The sequence below is a fragment of the Perca fluviatilis genome, chromosome 15, assembly GCF_010015445.1.
Source record: "Perca fluviatilis chromosome 15, GENO_Pfluv_1.0, whole genome shotgun sequence".
NCBI classification, from domain to species: Eukaryota; Metazoa; Chordata; class Actinopteri; order Perciformes; family Percidae; genus Perca; species Perca fluviatilis.
The window spans coordinates 31,205,306-31,218,312 of NC_053126.1; the positions used below are offsets into that span (position 1 = coordinate 31,205,306).

Genomic DNA, 13,007 nt, shown 5'->3' on the forward strand with positions numbered 1-13,007 from the left:
AAGAATGCGTAATGCTCTCTGGTAATGTGGACCTTGGGAAGGACAAAACTCCGCATGTTTACATTATCAGGGCTTAGGAACAATGTTATTATTATTATTTATTAATAATATTATTATTATTATTATTATTATTATTATTATATATAGTTGTTTTTTTTTTTTTTTACTATTGAAGGCATTCAAATGAACTACAATTCCCCTGGTTTCTTGCATTCAGCTTTTGTCCGGTCTCCTGAGAGCAGTAGTGCCTCCGCGCCATCAGAGGGCAGTGTTGTGAAAGAGTTGGTTTTAGATAGGGTACTTCCGGTTAAACGTTTTATTCTTCAAAATTATTTTTTTATTTGAAAGAGATGTTAATAAACTGTATTTGATTCTAAGGTAAGTAGTTCTAGTGATCCCATGGACGGATGGATGTAATGTTCAAATTTATTAATTAGAATAAACCTCATGTAGCATCTCGTTTTTCGCGGGGGGGACTCTTGTTCTGAAACTCCCGGTCGGAAATACTATTCCTGTTACCGGCAGAAGCGGAACACCAGGGGTGTTTTGCTTATATACTGTCTATGGTGTTTTGGTGTGTTTGGTGTGGTAGCTAACTAGCTAGCTAGCTGTTTATACATCCGTGAGTAGCTAGCTAGCTGTCATGGCTGTCCACAGTAACAACTTTATCCGCGTGCGCTTACACTTTGACTACCCGCCGCCGGCTGTCGTTGACTGCCGCATGTGCTGGCTGCTCGTGGACTTGAACACATGTCGCGTGGTGGCGGATATGGAGAGCGTCATCCGAGAGAAGTTTGAGTTCAGTCGCAGAAGCGTCCTCAACCTCTTTATAGAAGACTGCTACCTGCCGCACACAGAGAGCGTCTACGTGGTGCGGGATAACGACAGCGTCAGGTGCGCGTGCTTCTATTGATAATGTAGCCTACCCGGCTGCACCTGTTTATACATGACCATAGATATATAATACATGACCAGGTGTATGTGGCCTAACAGTTCTCGGTTCAGCTCGAACAGGCACCATGAAGTTGTAGGGGGCCCCGGGCGCAAAATTACGAATCTCACTATGGCCACGCCAAGACCCGCCCTACGAAGCAGCTTGATTGGTTAGGGTTAGGCATTTCACCTCGAGTGGTTAAGGTTAGGGTTAGGGGATTGGTCAGGGGATAGGACCTGTACGTGTAAGCATGGACGCCTGGCCAATAGTAGTGTGTGAATGCAATTGAAGGGCGGGTTTTGGCGTGGCCATAGTGGGAATCGTAATATCGCGCCCCGGGCACAGACAAGCATGGAGCATCCTTTCTAATTCAGCCCGATAACTTCCACCGTGGGGCCACGGACCCACAGCTAATTTTATTTATAAAGCCAAATATTCACAAATTTGCCTCATTGGGCTTTCCAGTGTTGTTTCAATTACCCCCAAAAAAACAACAAAAAAAACAACAACTGACAATCCACCTATTTACTTTTTATCATGCAAAAACGTTTTTAAATACCTTTTCATTTACAATTGTTTTAATGATATCGTTTTATCTGCCTAATTGGTAGTAGGATATTAATCGGTTAAGATTCTCATTGTCAGGTAACGGTTAAACGGTTAATCATTAACATCAACAGCAGCTGTGCAACCCCAACCAGAAAGTTCTTTTTTTTGTTATTCAAGTTGCAATTTAATATTTTCACCGGTTTAAAAAAATATGCTTGGCCGGTGGATTCTTTCATCTAACCGCCAACTTTGTCAAAAAGTTAATTTCGGACTCTACCCACAGGGGCCCCGAAGGCTTTCTACAAAAATAGGCTTTGGTAGAGTTCTTCTAAAAATGAACGTTCTGTTCTTAAAGGAGACATGCTCATTTTCAGGTTCATACTTGTGTTTTGGGTCTACTAGAACATTTTTACTTTCTTTAATGCTCAAATTTTTTTTTATCTTTCTCATACTGCGTGTCGTAACATTCTCTTTCCACCTTGGAGGCATGATTTTCTAAATGAATTCAAGGCAACGCTCCGTGGGTAGGCTAATTGATATACCGGTATACGTGCAGTTTAGTGTCCTAAATTATTTTCCAAAAACTGAGTGTCCCAAATTATGAGGATCTTATTTGAGACAGTTTACCCTAACCATAACCTTAACCCAAACACCTGTTAAACAGGTGGTTTAGCAGGTTCATAATTAAGGACATTGTGTGGGGAATTTGGGACACTAAACTGCACGTATACTGTTTCCCCCTCACATTCCTACCCGACTGTTTGATAAAACCCGTGAGTATATCCTGGGAAACTTGGGTACTTGGAGGAGCCAAAGTGCATTTACAGAGGGTGGGAGGTGCCCTGACGCACAAAAATGAAATGCATTAAGATATCTTTCCTTTTTGTTCGTCCATGCCACTTCATCCAGGGTTCCCAGCTTTTCCCAGGACTTTCCCAGTTTTACTCAGCTTTCCTGTGACTTAAAGGTCCGAAAGCACTGGAGAAAGTTAGCAAGTTGACCTCAAGATTTTCCTTTGCCAAATGGCACTTCCAAGATCAAGAATTGCATGAACTTTGACACTCAACATTGACATTGATATATTTTCATCAGCCTCTTGGCAAGGTGACAAAAAGTATATTTCTGAACATGTATGAGCCTTCCTTCCTTCATTCTTTATTCTTAACTTGCCAGGGTGAAGGTGGACTGTCTGGCTCAGGTGAATGGGCACAGCAGCTGTCCAGATACAGCAAGCGAAAACCGCAGAAAGAGACCCAGACCCACAGAGGAGGATGGGCCAGGAGAAAATGGACTGAGCGTTGAATGTAAGCAAAAAAGAAGTAAAAAAAGGAGCAAGGAGAGCCTGGAGAGGGATACCAAGCAGGCGTCAGGTGATGAGAGGAATACGAAGTCACAAGGAAAATGCACAAAGAAGAAGAAGAAGAAGAAGAAAAGAAAGAAGGCAGAGGAAAATGACCCGACTGTCACCCCCAAACCAGTTGCTTCTACCAAAGATAAAACAGCGAGTGTAGAGCAGCCAGTTACAATCACTAAGAAGCCCCCAGCGGGCCAAGCAAAAACACAGAATGTTTCCTCTTCAGATTCCAGTAGCAGCAGTAGTGATAAGGACGAAGCTCCTAAAAAGCCAGCTGCCCAAAAACCAGCACCCAAAACACCCTCCTCCACCCCTGCTGTCGCCAAGGCGCCTCCAACCACCAAACCCACCCAGACAAAATCCCACCCACCTTCGTCATCCTCCTTAGAAACCGACTCCTCTTCTGATGAGGCCAACACTGTAAAAAACAACCCCTAAAGGAAGACTGAGCGATAGCGCAACATCTCAGCAGGCTCTTCCTGCCCCGCAGTCAGTCAACGGTGCCCAGAAACAGGCTGCGGGGGTAGCGGTGGCCCCTAAGGATAAAATGGAGGTGTCTAGTAGTTCGGACAGCGAAGAGGAGATCAAGCTGGTTATCCGGCGGCCAATGCAGCGGCCGGGCCACGGTTTGGGCAGTCAGCTGCCTTGGAGAGGCCGCGGCCGAGGACAAACCGGGAACGGTGGTCCTGGAGCGAACGGAAGGGGTGAAGGCAGAGGGGTCGCCAGAGGGAACAGCGGCAGCTTTGAGTTCCGCTATAACGGAGCCACGGAGCCGTCCTGTCGTACTGATTCCCTGACCAACATGTCAGTGGTCCTCCAGGTATGTACCCATTATGTGTGTGATAGTAGTTGTAGGATACTTTCCATATGATTGAATCATTTTGATTTCAATACCTGCTTAGTTCACTATTTAAAGTTACTGATTTTGGATGCTAACCATATCCTGAGGGCAGTGGTGTAGTCTAATATATTGTAGTCTGTATACTGTACCACTTTTTTTTTTTTTTTTTTTCTGGCTCAGAATGGGCCAAAAGTTGACCCCAAAGCAACGAGGACAAAATAAAATAGGCTACGTACAGTGCTCAGCATAAGTGACTACACTCATGCTAAAGTTGACTAAAAAGAGGAATAAAAAAAATAATCTTTTGGAAATTGATCTTAATGCCTTTAATTAAAAACAAATGAGGAAAAATCCATCCTTTAAGGACACCATTTTTCTTTTGTGAATGAATAATGTATCATAAATAAATAAATGTTCTTCCTTTTAAAATACAGGGGGCATAAGTCAGTACACCCCTATGTTAAATTCCCATAGAGGCAGGCAGATTTTTATTTTCTTTTTTTTTTTTTATATATATATTTTTTTATTTCAAGAACAAATGCTGTTGTTTATACAGAGATTGTATTTTTTTTTTTACATTTTCAATCACTTCCCAACCAGATGTTTATTTTTAAAGGCCAGTTATTTCATGTATTAAATATGGGAGTTTAAAGCAGTGTTGCGGACATTATATTATTTTCGGTTTCAGTTATTTCATGGATCCAGGATACTATGCATCCTGATAAAGTTCCCTTGGCCTTTGGAATTCAAATAGCCCCCCATCATCACATACCCTTCACCATACCTACCTTTTATTTCAGTTAGCCGAATAGCTGGTTTGATTTGCATTGAGAGATGATCTTATGAAAAGTACCCCATGCCAATCTCTTTTAATTTAGGCATTAAGATACATTTCCAAAAGATGATTTATTTATTTTTTTGTATTCCTTTTTTTTTTGTCAACTTTAGCATGGGTGTATTCACTTATGCTGAGCACTGTATATTTGTCTTAAATGTGTGGTGAAGGGAGGATACTGGCGTTAGTGTAGGTGGAGCTCGCTACGCACACACTACACACCGCGCTCAGCGAGGAGCGGGTCGATGAAAGATGAGAGAAGTCTCCCTGCATGTTCTGCCGTGTTAGTTTGCTGTCACATGACTCGACCCCATATTTGTGAATACAGATATCAGAAGTGAAAGCTCTGTCACAAATATATGTTGTAGCATATCATTGCACATTTTTCAGTGGGTACATGGAAATGCTGGAGATTTCTTAGTGTGTATGCTGAGTATCACGTAGACTACACCACTGCCTGAGGGTCAAGGCGCTCTGTGTGTCTCCTTTTAAAGAAAAAATGGTTAGTCTGGAGAGATGCTTAAATTGACTGTTCCCTAAGCCCCATCCTGCAAAAATGCAGTTTAGAATGTTAATGGTGGTAAAGAATGTTAACCCTTTAAATACCAGTTTGTTTACATAATGCCACTGGTGTTTTTTTCTGATTTTAAAAACACGATTTATTTACTGTTAACTAAATGCTAGTCTCGCTTTGCCAGACCCTCCTCCAAAGCGTGCAGAAGGAGGATTCGAGCATTCGGGGATGGGAGGAAAACATGCTCTGGATTAATGGCATTTCTTTAAACCAATCAGAATCGCTAAGCTCCGGACGGAGCCACTGCAAAATAGTCGTGCGAGAGCAAACTGAGATTGGACAGATAGTCTAGCTAGCTGTCTGGATTTACCCTGCAGAGATCTGAGGAGCAGTTAACCATAGTCCTCACATATCCACAGAATTTAAAAATGTCAACGCAAAGAAGGAGGAAAGAAACGGAAAATACATGCATCCGGCGTAATTTCCTGCAGTCCCGGAAGTGGAAACGCGAAAGGATATAGACTAACTGAATGCTAGACGGATTTATGTTTTCACAGGCTGGGATATGTCAATGGTTGGCAACAAAATTGACGTTGATGCTTTGTATAAAACACTGCAGTGCTCCATAGTACAGCAGCAATGTCCTGAGTGGGAACCAGGAAACAAGCACATATTTGCCCCATAGGGAAAACGGCTCAATCTGGTGGAAAATAGTAAAAACATTTCAAGCCAGAGCTGAATATTGAAAACCCGAGATAATAGAAGGCATGGTTTTATGCTTTAATGGCCGGGGTTAAAAAAAAAGAAGGGTTTTTAATGGGTTTCAATGGGGACAATTTTGAGTCGGAGTGTATTTTGGCGACACAATTTAATCATAGACTTATTTTAGTAGCTGAGGACCAACTTCCAAAATTGAGAAGAAAAAAAAACTCACACCCTTTTATATATTTATGCCGAATGCATTAACGCAGCCAAAATAATTGAAAAATGAAAAAGCCAAAAATATTGCTCTTACTACAACCTCAGGCACACCGCTTCAAAATGTGGAGAAATCCAGAACAGTCCTGCCTAGTTACGGTTGCTAAACTAGGATTAGACGAGCACTGTTTGGGGGTGGGGTTTAGTGAACGGGCAGTTAAATCTGAGAATAGGGTTAGCCTCTGTCACATTATCCTCTTATCTTACAATTACATCTGTGGTGTACATTGAAACATGGTCATTGTGTGAGCTGTCATGAAGAAATACTGTGTAATGAAAAAGATATTGATAATCTCTTGGGTTCTTGTACGTAGAACGCAGCAGAAGCTGCTCCCAAACGGGACTACAGCTCCATGCCCCTGCTAGCCGCCCCTCCACAGGTGGGGCAGAAGATTGCCTTCAAGGTAAGCCTTGTCCAGTTTTATTAGCTACAGTGTTATCTGCTCTGTCACTGACACTGCATGCCTACTTCCTGTTTAGCTTTGCTGCCACTGTTCAGTTTGGAAAATCTACTCATTGACAAAAATGTTAAACAAACAGAGAAGCTCTACCAGATTTCTTAAAGGTCCTATGAGATGCTGCTTTTTGGATGCTTTTATATAGGCCTTAGTGGTCCCCTAATACTGTATCTGAAGTCTCTTTTATATAGACCTTAGTGGTCCCCTAATACTGTATCTGAAGTCTCTTTTATATAGACCTTAGTGGTCCCCTAATACTGTATCTGAAGTCTCTTTTATATAGACTTTAGTGGTCCCCTAATACTGTATCTGAAGTCTCTTTTATATAGACCTTAGTGGTCCCCTAATACTGTATCTGAAGTCTCTTTTATATAGACCTTAGTGGTCCCCTAATACTGTATCTGAAGTCTCTTTTATATAGGCCTTAGTGGTCCCCTAATACTGTATCTGAAGTCTCGTTCCCGAAATTCAGCCTTGGTGCAGAATTACAGCCACTAGAGCCAGTCTGTGTCTGTAGCTTTAAATGCTATTGAGGAGGAGAGAGGTGGGGCAAGGTAGAGGGTGGGGGTGTGGCCTTGACCAGCTTGCGGCCACGGTTGTAGCTCTATTTCCTCATGGGCGGGCCAAATTCTCTGGGCAGCTGTGGGTGGCGGGCAAAGTAGAGAAAGGGGAGGTAACCGTTCCCCTTATGATGTCATAAAGGGAAGATTCCAGATTGGCCCATCTGAGCTTTAATTTCCTCAAAGGCAGAGCAGGGTACCCAGGGCTCGGTTTACACCTATCACCATTTCTAGCCACTGGGGGACCATAGGCAGGCTGGGGGAACTCATATTAATGTTAAAAAACCTCATAAAGTGAAATTTTCATGCCATGGGACCTTTTAAATGTCTGGCTAAAACGTGGCATATACTGGTGGATACCCCACCAGTAGAGCTGACGTCTGTGTGTCTGTGTCTGTGTCTGTGTCTGTGTGTGTGTGTGTGTGTTCTGTGTGTCTGTGTGTCTGTGTGTGTGTGTGTGTGTGTGTGTGTGTGTGTGTGTCTGTGTGTGTGTCTTCTCACAGTTACTGGAGCTAACGGAGAACTATACACCACAGGTATCAGAGTATAAGGTGAGTGGAATCGTTGTGATTTCGGAGAGAGCTACTTACTGGAGTTGCCACACTACTGACCAACCATGTTGCTTTACATTTTAGGAGGGAAGGATTGTAAGCTTTGACCTCACCACCAAGCAGATTGAGCTGGAACTGCTTAATGCCTCTCAAGGTAGGGGTCATGTCACCACGGACACATGCAATGTTAATCATATTTCAAAGTTAGTATGTCAAGATTCAAAAGATCGGTTTGCCGGGGCGGCCTCTAGCTCAACCAGTACAGCATGCATGTCGGCTGAGTCCTTGGCAGCGGCTGAGTTTAGAGTCCATCCCGCTGCCCTTTCTCTACGTTTAATCCCCCTGTCCCCCTTTCCCTGTCATTCTTCAGCAGCTCTAATCAAAAAGCAATAAAAGCCCTAAAAATTATCTTTTGAAATCTGTAAATAAGAGGGAACAAAGAAATCGGTTTTCCTCTCAAAGCTCCACTGGAAAATGTATTTTAAAGACCCCATATGATGCTCATTTTCAGGTTCATACTTGTATTTTGGGTTTCTACTAGAACATGTTTACATGCTTTAATGTTCAGAAAACACATTCTTTTTCTCATACTGTCTGTCTGAATATACCTGTATTCACCCTCTGTCTGAAACGATCCGTTTTAAATTCGGTTTTAAATTCCCCCCTCTCGAAAAAGCCCAATCTGCTCAGATTGGTCAGCGTTTCCTGGTCTTTCGCATCTGCACTCTTGGAGTCTCTGCACCGTCATTGCAGCCGGGGAACGACTGGAACGACACTGTAGCAGCACTTTCTACCTATATACAGTATAGTTGTGACATAACAACCTTACGGAAGTCCTGACAGGTCGTTTCTGAATGAATGAAGCGTTTTGATTCTTTCACAGCTTTTATAAAGCACCTCTACCTACTTTATAGTAAAAAAAAAAAAAAAAAGACATGGAAATCTCACTTTTTATAATATGGGGCCATTCATAGCCAGAAAGATCAGCATCTAGCTAAATAAGTGGATGTTAGAATCGCTGCTATTGATAAATAACTGTAAGCCTACCATGGATATACAGTATTATGGTTATTATGGGTTTCTCACTGCGTATGGAGTTTGAGAGGAATTCCTAATGGAAAGTCAGGGAATTTTAAAATGTAATTGACTTGACGAACAGAGTGGATTTTCCAGTGTGTTCCACGCGTTTTTGATTACTCCTAACATGCCTCTTCTCCCTCAGCTCCTGTAGAGCCTGGCAAGTTTGACCTGGTCTATCAGAACGCAGATGGCTCGGAGAGCGTGGAGTATGCAGTGTCCAGAGGCTCTCGGGTAAGCCTGAGCAAGTTCATCTTTTTTGAATCTATTCTCTTAAACGGCACTTCTTAAAGGAATAATTCAACCTTATGCTTTCTTTCCAAAAAGGATCGATATCAGTCTTGTGTGTCTGTACGGACCAGGGGGCCTGTACTACGAATCGAGATCAACGTGCCCTGGATTGATTTCAGTTACCCGGCTTCACCTAACCTAACAACCGTGGTCACGCATAAGCTGTATCACGACGGTGGTTAACTACTAGTTCAATTAACCCAGGGTTTCCCAATCCGGTGACGCGCACGTTCACATAAAAGAGGCGGCATTTGCACAGCACGACCAAACATCTACCAGAGCCGCATATTTTAAATAAGAAGAGCAAATTATAATTCTACATAAATATGAAGAATACAGACACGGTTTAACAGGCAAAATGCAGGAAGGAAAGCTGGCAAAAAAAAAGCAGACGCTGTTATGCGTAAATCAACGCTTATCCATATCACTTCCCCATCAGTCAGGCACAAGATCTGACCATATTTACACTTTTGCTTTCCATAAACTGCCGTTGCTTTAGCCTATTATATTATCAGTTGCAACCCTGGCAGTGGTAAGCGATCGTGATTAAAAAATATAAAAACATAATTCAAACCGATGTGCAACGCACGGCTCAAGAAGCCGATAAATAGCCAATATGTAATTCCCTCCGCTGAAAATCTATATCTTTCATAAAAATACCCATCAGGGAATGTTAACGGGGTTGTCAGTCTCTAAATGTTTTAACTTTTCTGAGCACACCTCGCTCTCTCTGTGCACCAAGCTCCATCTGATCTTCTAAGAACAGTGACGTCGTTATCAATCGAGTATTGATTGGTCCGTAGGCGGTGCTTTTACACCGGTTGATCTCTAATCTCCAACATAACCTGCTCCCGACCAGGTTAAGCGTTCAGCATAAGTTACCGTGGCAATTTAACCCGGTAACAAGTGATCCACAAAACCCTGGGTTGAACCTGAAGTTACCTCGTTAACGCCAAATCTAGCTCCGTAGTACAGGCCTCTGGTGTTAGGACGTGGTTAGCCTAGATGGATGGATGGATGGATGGATGGGTAAATACTGCTTTAACTAAAAACTAAATGTTTAAAAAAGAAATAAATACAAATGCTAGGGCAGGATATAAATAAACAGTTATTACACATTTATGAAAAATAGATACTGGTATTGCAGGTTTATGAATAAGTCCACCTGAGGCCCACTGCAGGGGATTATTAAGGGGGGTTATTTTGAATTCAAGAGTCTGATGGCTTGTGGGAAGAAGCTGTTGCACAATCTGGCCGTTCTGCGCCAGATGCTGTGAAATAAGGGTGTGCAAAAAAATCGTTTCACATTCGAATCGCGATTCAAGCTCTACCGATTTAAAAATTGATTCATAGAATTCCAAAAATCACTTTTTATTTATTTATTTATTTATTTTAATTGTAGGTCTGCTGCAATCACATGGGAAAAGTAACTACATTTAAATACTGTGAATCTTTTTTTTATTTTTTATTTTTTTTTATCGAGAAATGTTTTTGAATCAAATCGATTTTGAATCGAATCTTGAGCCTGAAAATCGATAATTGAATCGATATTTTCAGAATCGTGCACCCCTTACTGCGAAACATCTTGCCAGAGGGCAGCAGAGAAAACAGTCCATGATGGGGATGGGTGAGGTCTGTTGTGATGTTTTTAGCCCGGGCCATACAGATTAGCCTAGCTTAGCATAAAGACTAGGGATGGGTCTCGAGACGCGGTTCTATTAGGGACCCGGGTTCCAAATTTCTCAAAACCCCGAAAATCAATAACGTCCGAGCTTATCAATACTGCTATCGAGACTAGTGGATCAAAAAACGTTATGTCTAAAAATGAATACGTGCGCGAACCGGAAAAATGATTTACAAACACAGTGTGTGCGTAAAGACTAGCCTCCCCACCGCAAATCATTCAAAACACAATAAAGACTGGGAGCAGGGGCTAACAGCTAGTCTGGCTCTGTCCTGTACTAAACGCACAGACATGAGATTGATATCGATCTTCTCTTCTTACTCTGAGAAAGAAAGCCGATAAGCGTATTTCTACAATAGGTGCAACTCACCCTGAGGTGTTTGAGAGACGTTCCATGGGAGTCCAACCTGATGAGGCATGGCTTCATGTAGGGCTGAACGATTTTTAAGCTTTGAAAGAATGCGATAAGCTAATCGTGAAGACTGCGATTAATCAAATGTGTGTTTGGCGTAACATTTGATTATACATTTTCCTTTTTTTTTTCTCCTCATAAGATAAATGCAGGAATAATATTGCATATCATAGATTGTTTCCAGAAATGTCCTATTTTCAGTGGATGTTTCCTTTTATTTTAACAATAAGGAAAGGGAAAAAGCACAATATGAGCACTTTAAAACAAACTGGTCCCCAACCACCAGCTTATTCCCTGGAGTGCCTTACTGTATTAAATAACAACGAGGCTACTGGGGTTGAATAGTGTGTGTCCCTTACAGTGACACCGGCAGTCAGCAAAAGCAGTTAAAGCCAAAGCCTTTGTTTTGTCTTTGAGCCCAGGTTTTGAGCCCCCTTCGCTGTACTTTGAGTGAGCGCATTCACCCAGTGATCCCCTCTTTTCATCCAAACAGGAGAAAGTGGGGGCGTGACAAAAACGGCTTAATTTGCAGAAAGTAGCGGTTGTTAGTCAGTTGTTTCCTGTACTATCCTGTTGTAATCATAGTTAAAATAACGTCTTCTCTTCCCCCCTACAGGTGACAGAACGGTGGGACTCGCTGCTGGAACCAAGGCTGATCATTTAAATGGGACTAAACACTGACTGTGTACACCTTTTCTCTAATTGACTTAATTTCAGAATCTTGCATCTTGTACTTCAGTTCCTAAGTTAAACTGGAGAGAGTCACTTCTGTACTTTGCATAATGACAGCTAAGGGATGTGATTGAGGTTGATTATACATTCTTCTCTGTACATCTAAACATGTCATCGCTTTGCACAGAAGAGCCACTGCAGGTGTAAGTATTGACTACAATTGTTGCATTGACTCAGTGTTAGATATGAAATGCAGTTTTTATGTATGTAGGTGGAATGAGGCCTGCAACATTATGGTTTTATGTTTTGTACAGTGATGTGACTGTGGATATCAGTCTTGTATAAACCCTTTTTCTAATAAAAATTCTTAGGGAAGATGTCTATTGTATTATTTTAATGTGGAAACCTTTTCTTTTACAGAAGGCCATTTCTGCCAGGAAAAGGAAAAAAATGGTAGGAATGCTAAAACTAGAAAAGAGGTAGCAAGACAGGGTTTTTGTGGGGTCTTTAAGACTTAAATTCGCTCAAGTATTGTGTTCTATGTCCTAAATAATTTTAAACCGGTCTTAATAAAGTTTTTTTTTTTTTGTTACTCTGTGGGGTTGTAGTTCTTTCTTCAGCTAGTCCAGATATAATTTTTCTGTATTACGACTACAAATGAGACCAACATGCAACTTATATCGCAGCCAATCAGCTTTCATGTTATTGGCGTGAGTCTCTTTCGGATTGTACCACAGACATAAAACGGATTTTATTCTTCAGCTATGGGGAAGTGCAAGTTTAGCGATACTTGGCTTGAAAAAACTGAATTCAGGGCTTAGTTGATGCGATAAAGGTCTTAAATATCATTCATAATGGTCTTAAAAAGTCTTAAATTTGACTTGGTGAAACCTGCAGAAACCCTGTAAGAGATAGTTAGTCAAATTACAGATAAGTCAAAAGTATATTGAATTCCTATGTCTAAGTTATGAGATGGTACGTTAAAATTTAGATGTCCTACATCAAAATATTAAACTCCACTTGCTGTGTCCAACATTTGCCATTTAATGCTAGCAGGAAATGTTAGTGTCTAGCATTAAATCAAACTGGGACTGTGAGAATTCAACACAAAAGTGAAATGGTTATTTTAGTTTTATAAGATCTTTCTGGAGCTGTTTCACATCCCTAGTTTAATTTTCTATGCAGCCGCAAGAACCAACTCAATCTCCTTTTTGCACTGCATTGTGGGAGAAAAATTTACACCAACAGCAAGCTCAGAAATCAAGCTTGTATACTGACTGTTTTTAAGTAAACCTAA

The 13,007-nt window shown here is 41.5% G+C and overlaps 1 protein-coding gene across 1 annotated transcript; it reads left to right on the forward strand.

The window, feature by feature from the left end:
* Positions 1 to 507: 507 nt before the first annotated feature.
* coil (coilin p80) lies at positions 508 to 12,087 on the forward strand. The gene is given in 8 exon segments (XM_039825641.1): positions 508 to 894; positions 2,657 to 3,262; positions 3,264 to 3,657; positions 6,320 to 6,409; positions 7,527 to 7,574; positions 7,659 to 7,728; positions 8,797 to 8,885; positions 11,655 to 12,087. Coding segments are annotated over 8 exon segments (1,596 nt in total). The 5' UTR covers positions 508 to 643; the 3' UTR covers positions 11,703 to 12,087.
* Positions 12,088 to 13,007: the final 920 nt, after the last annotated feature.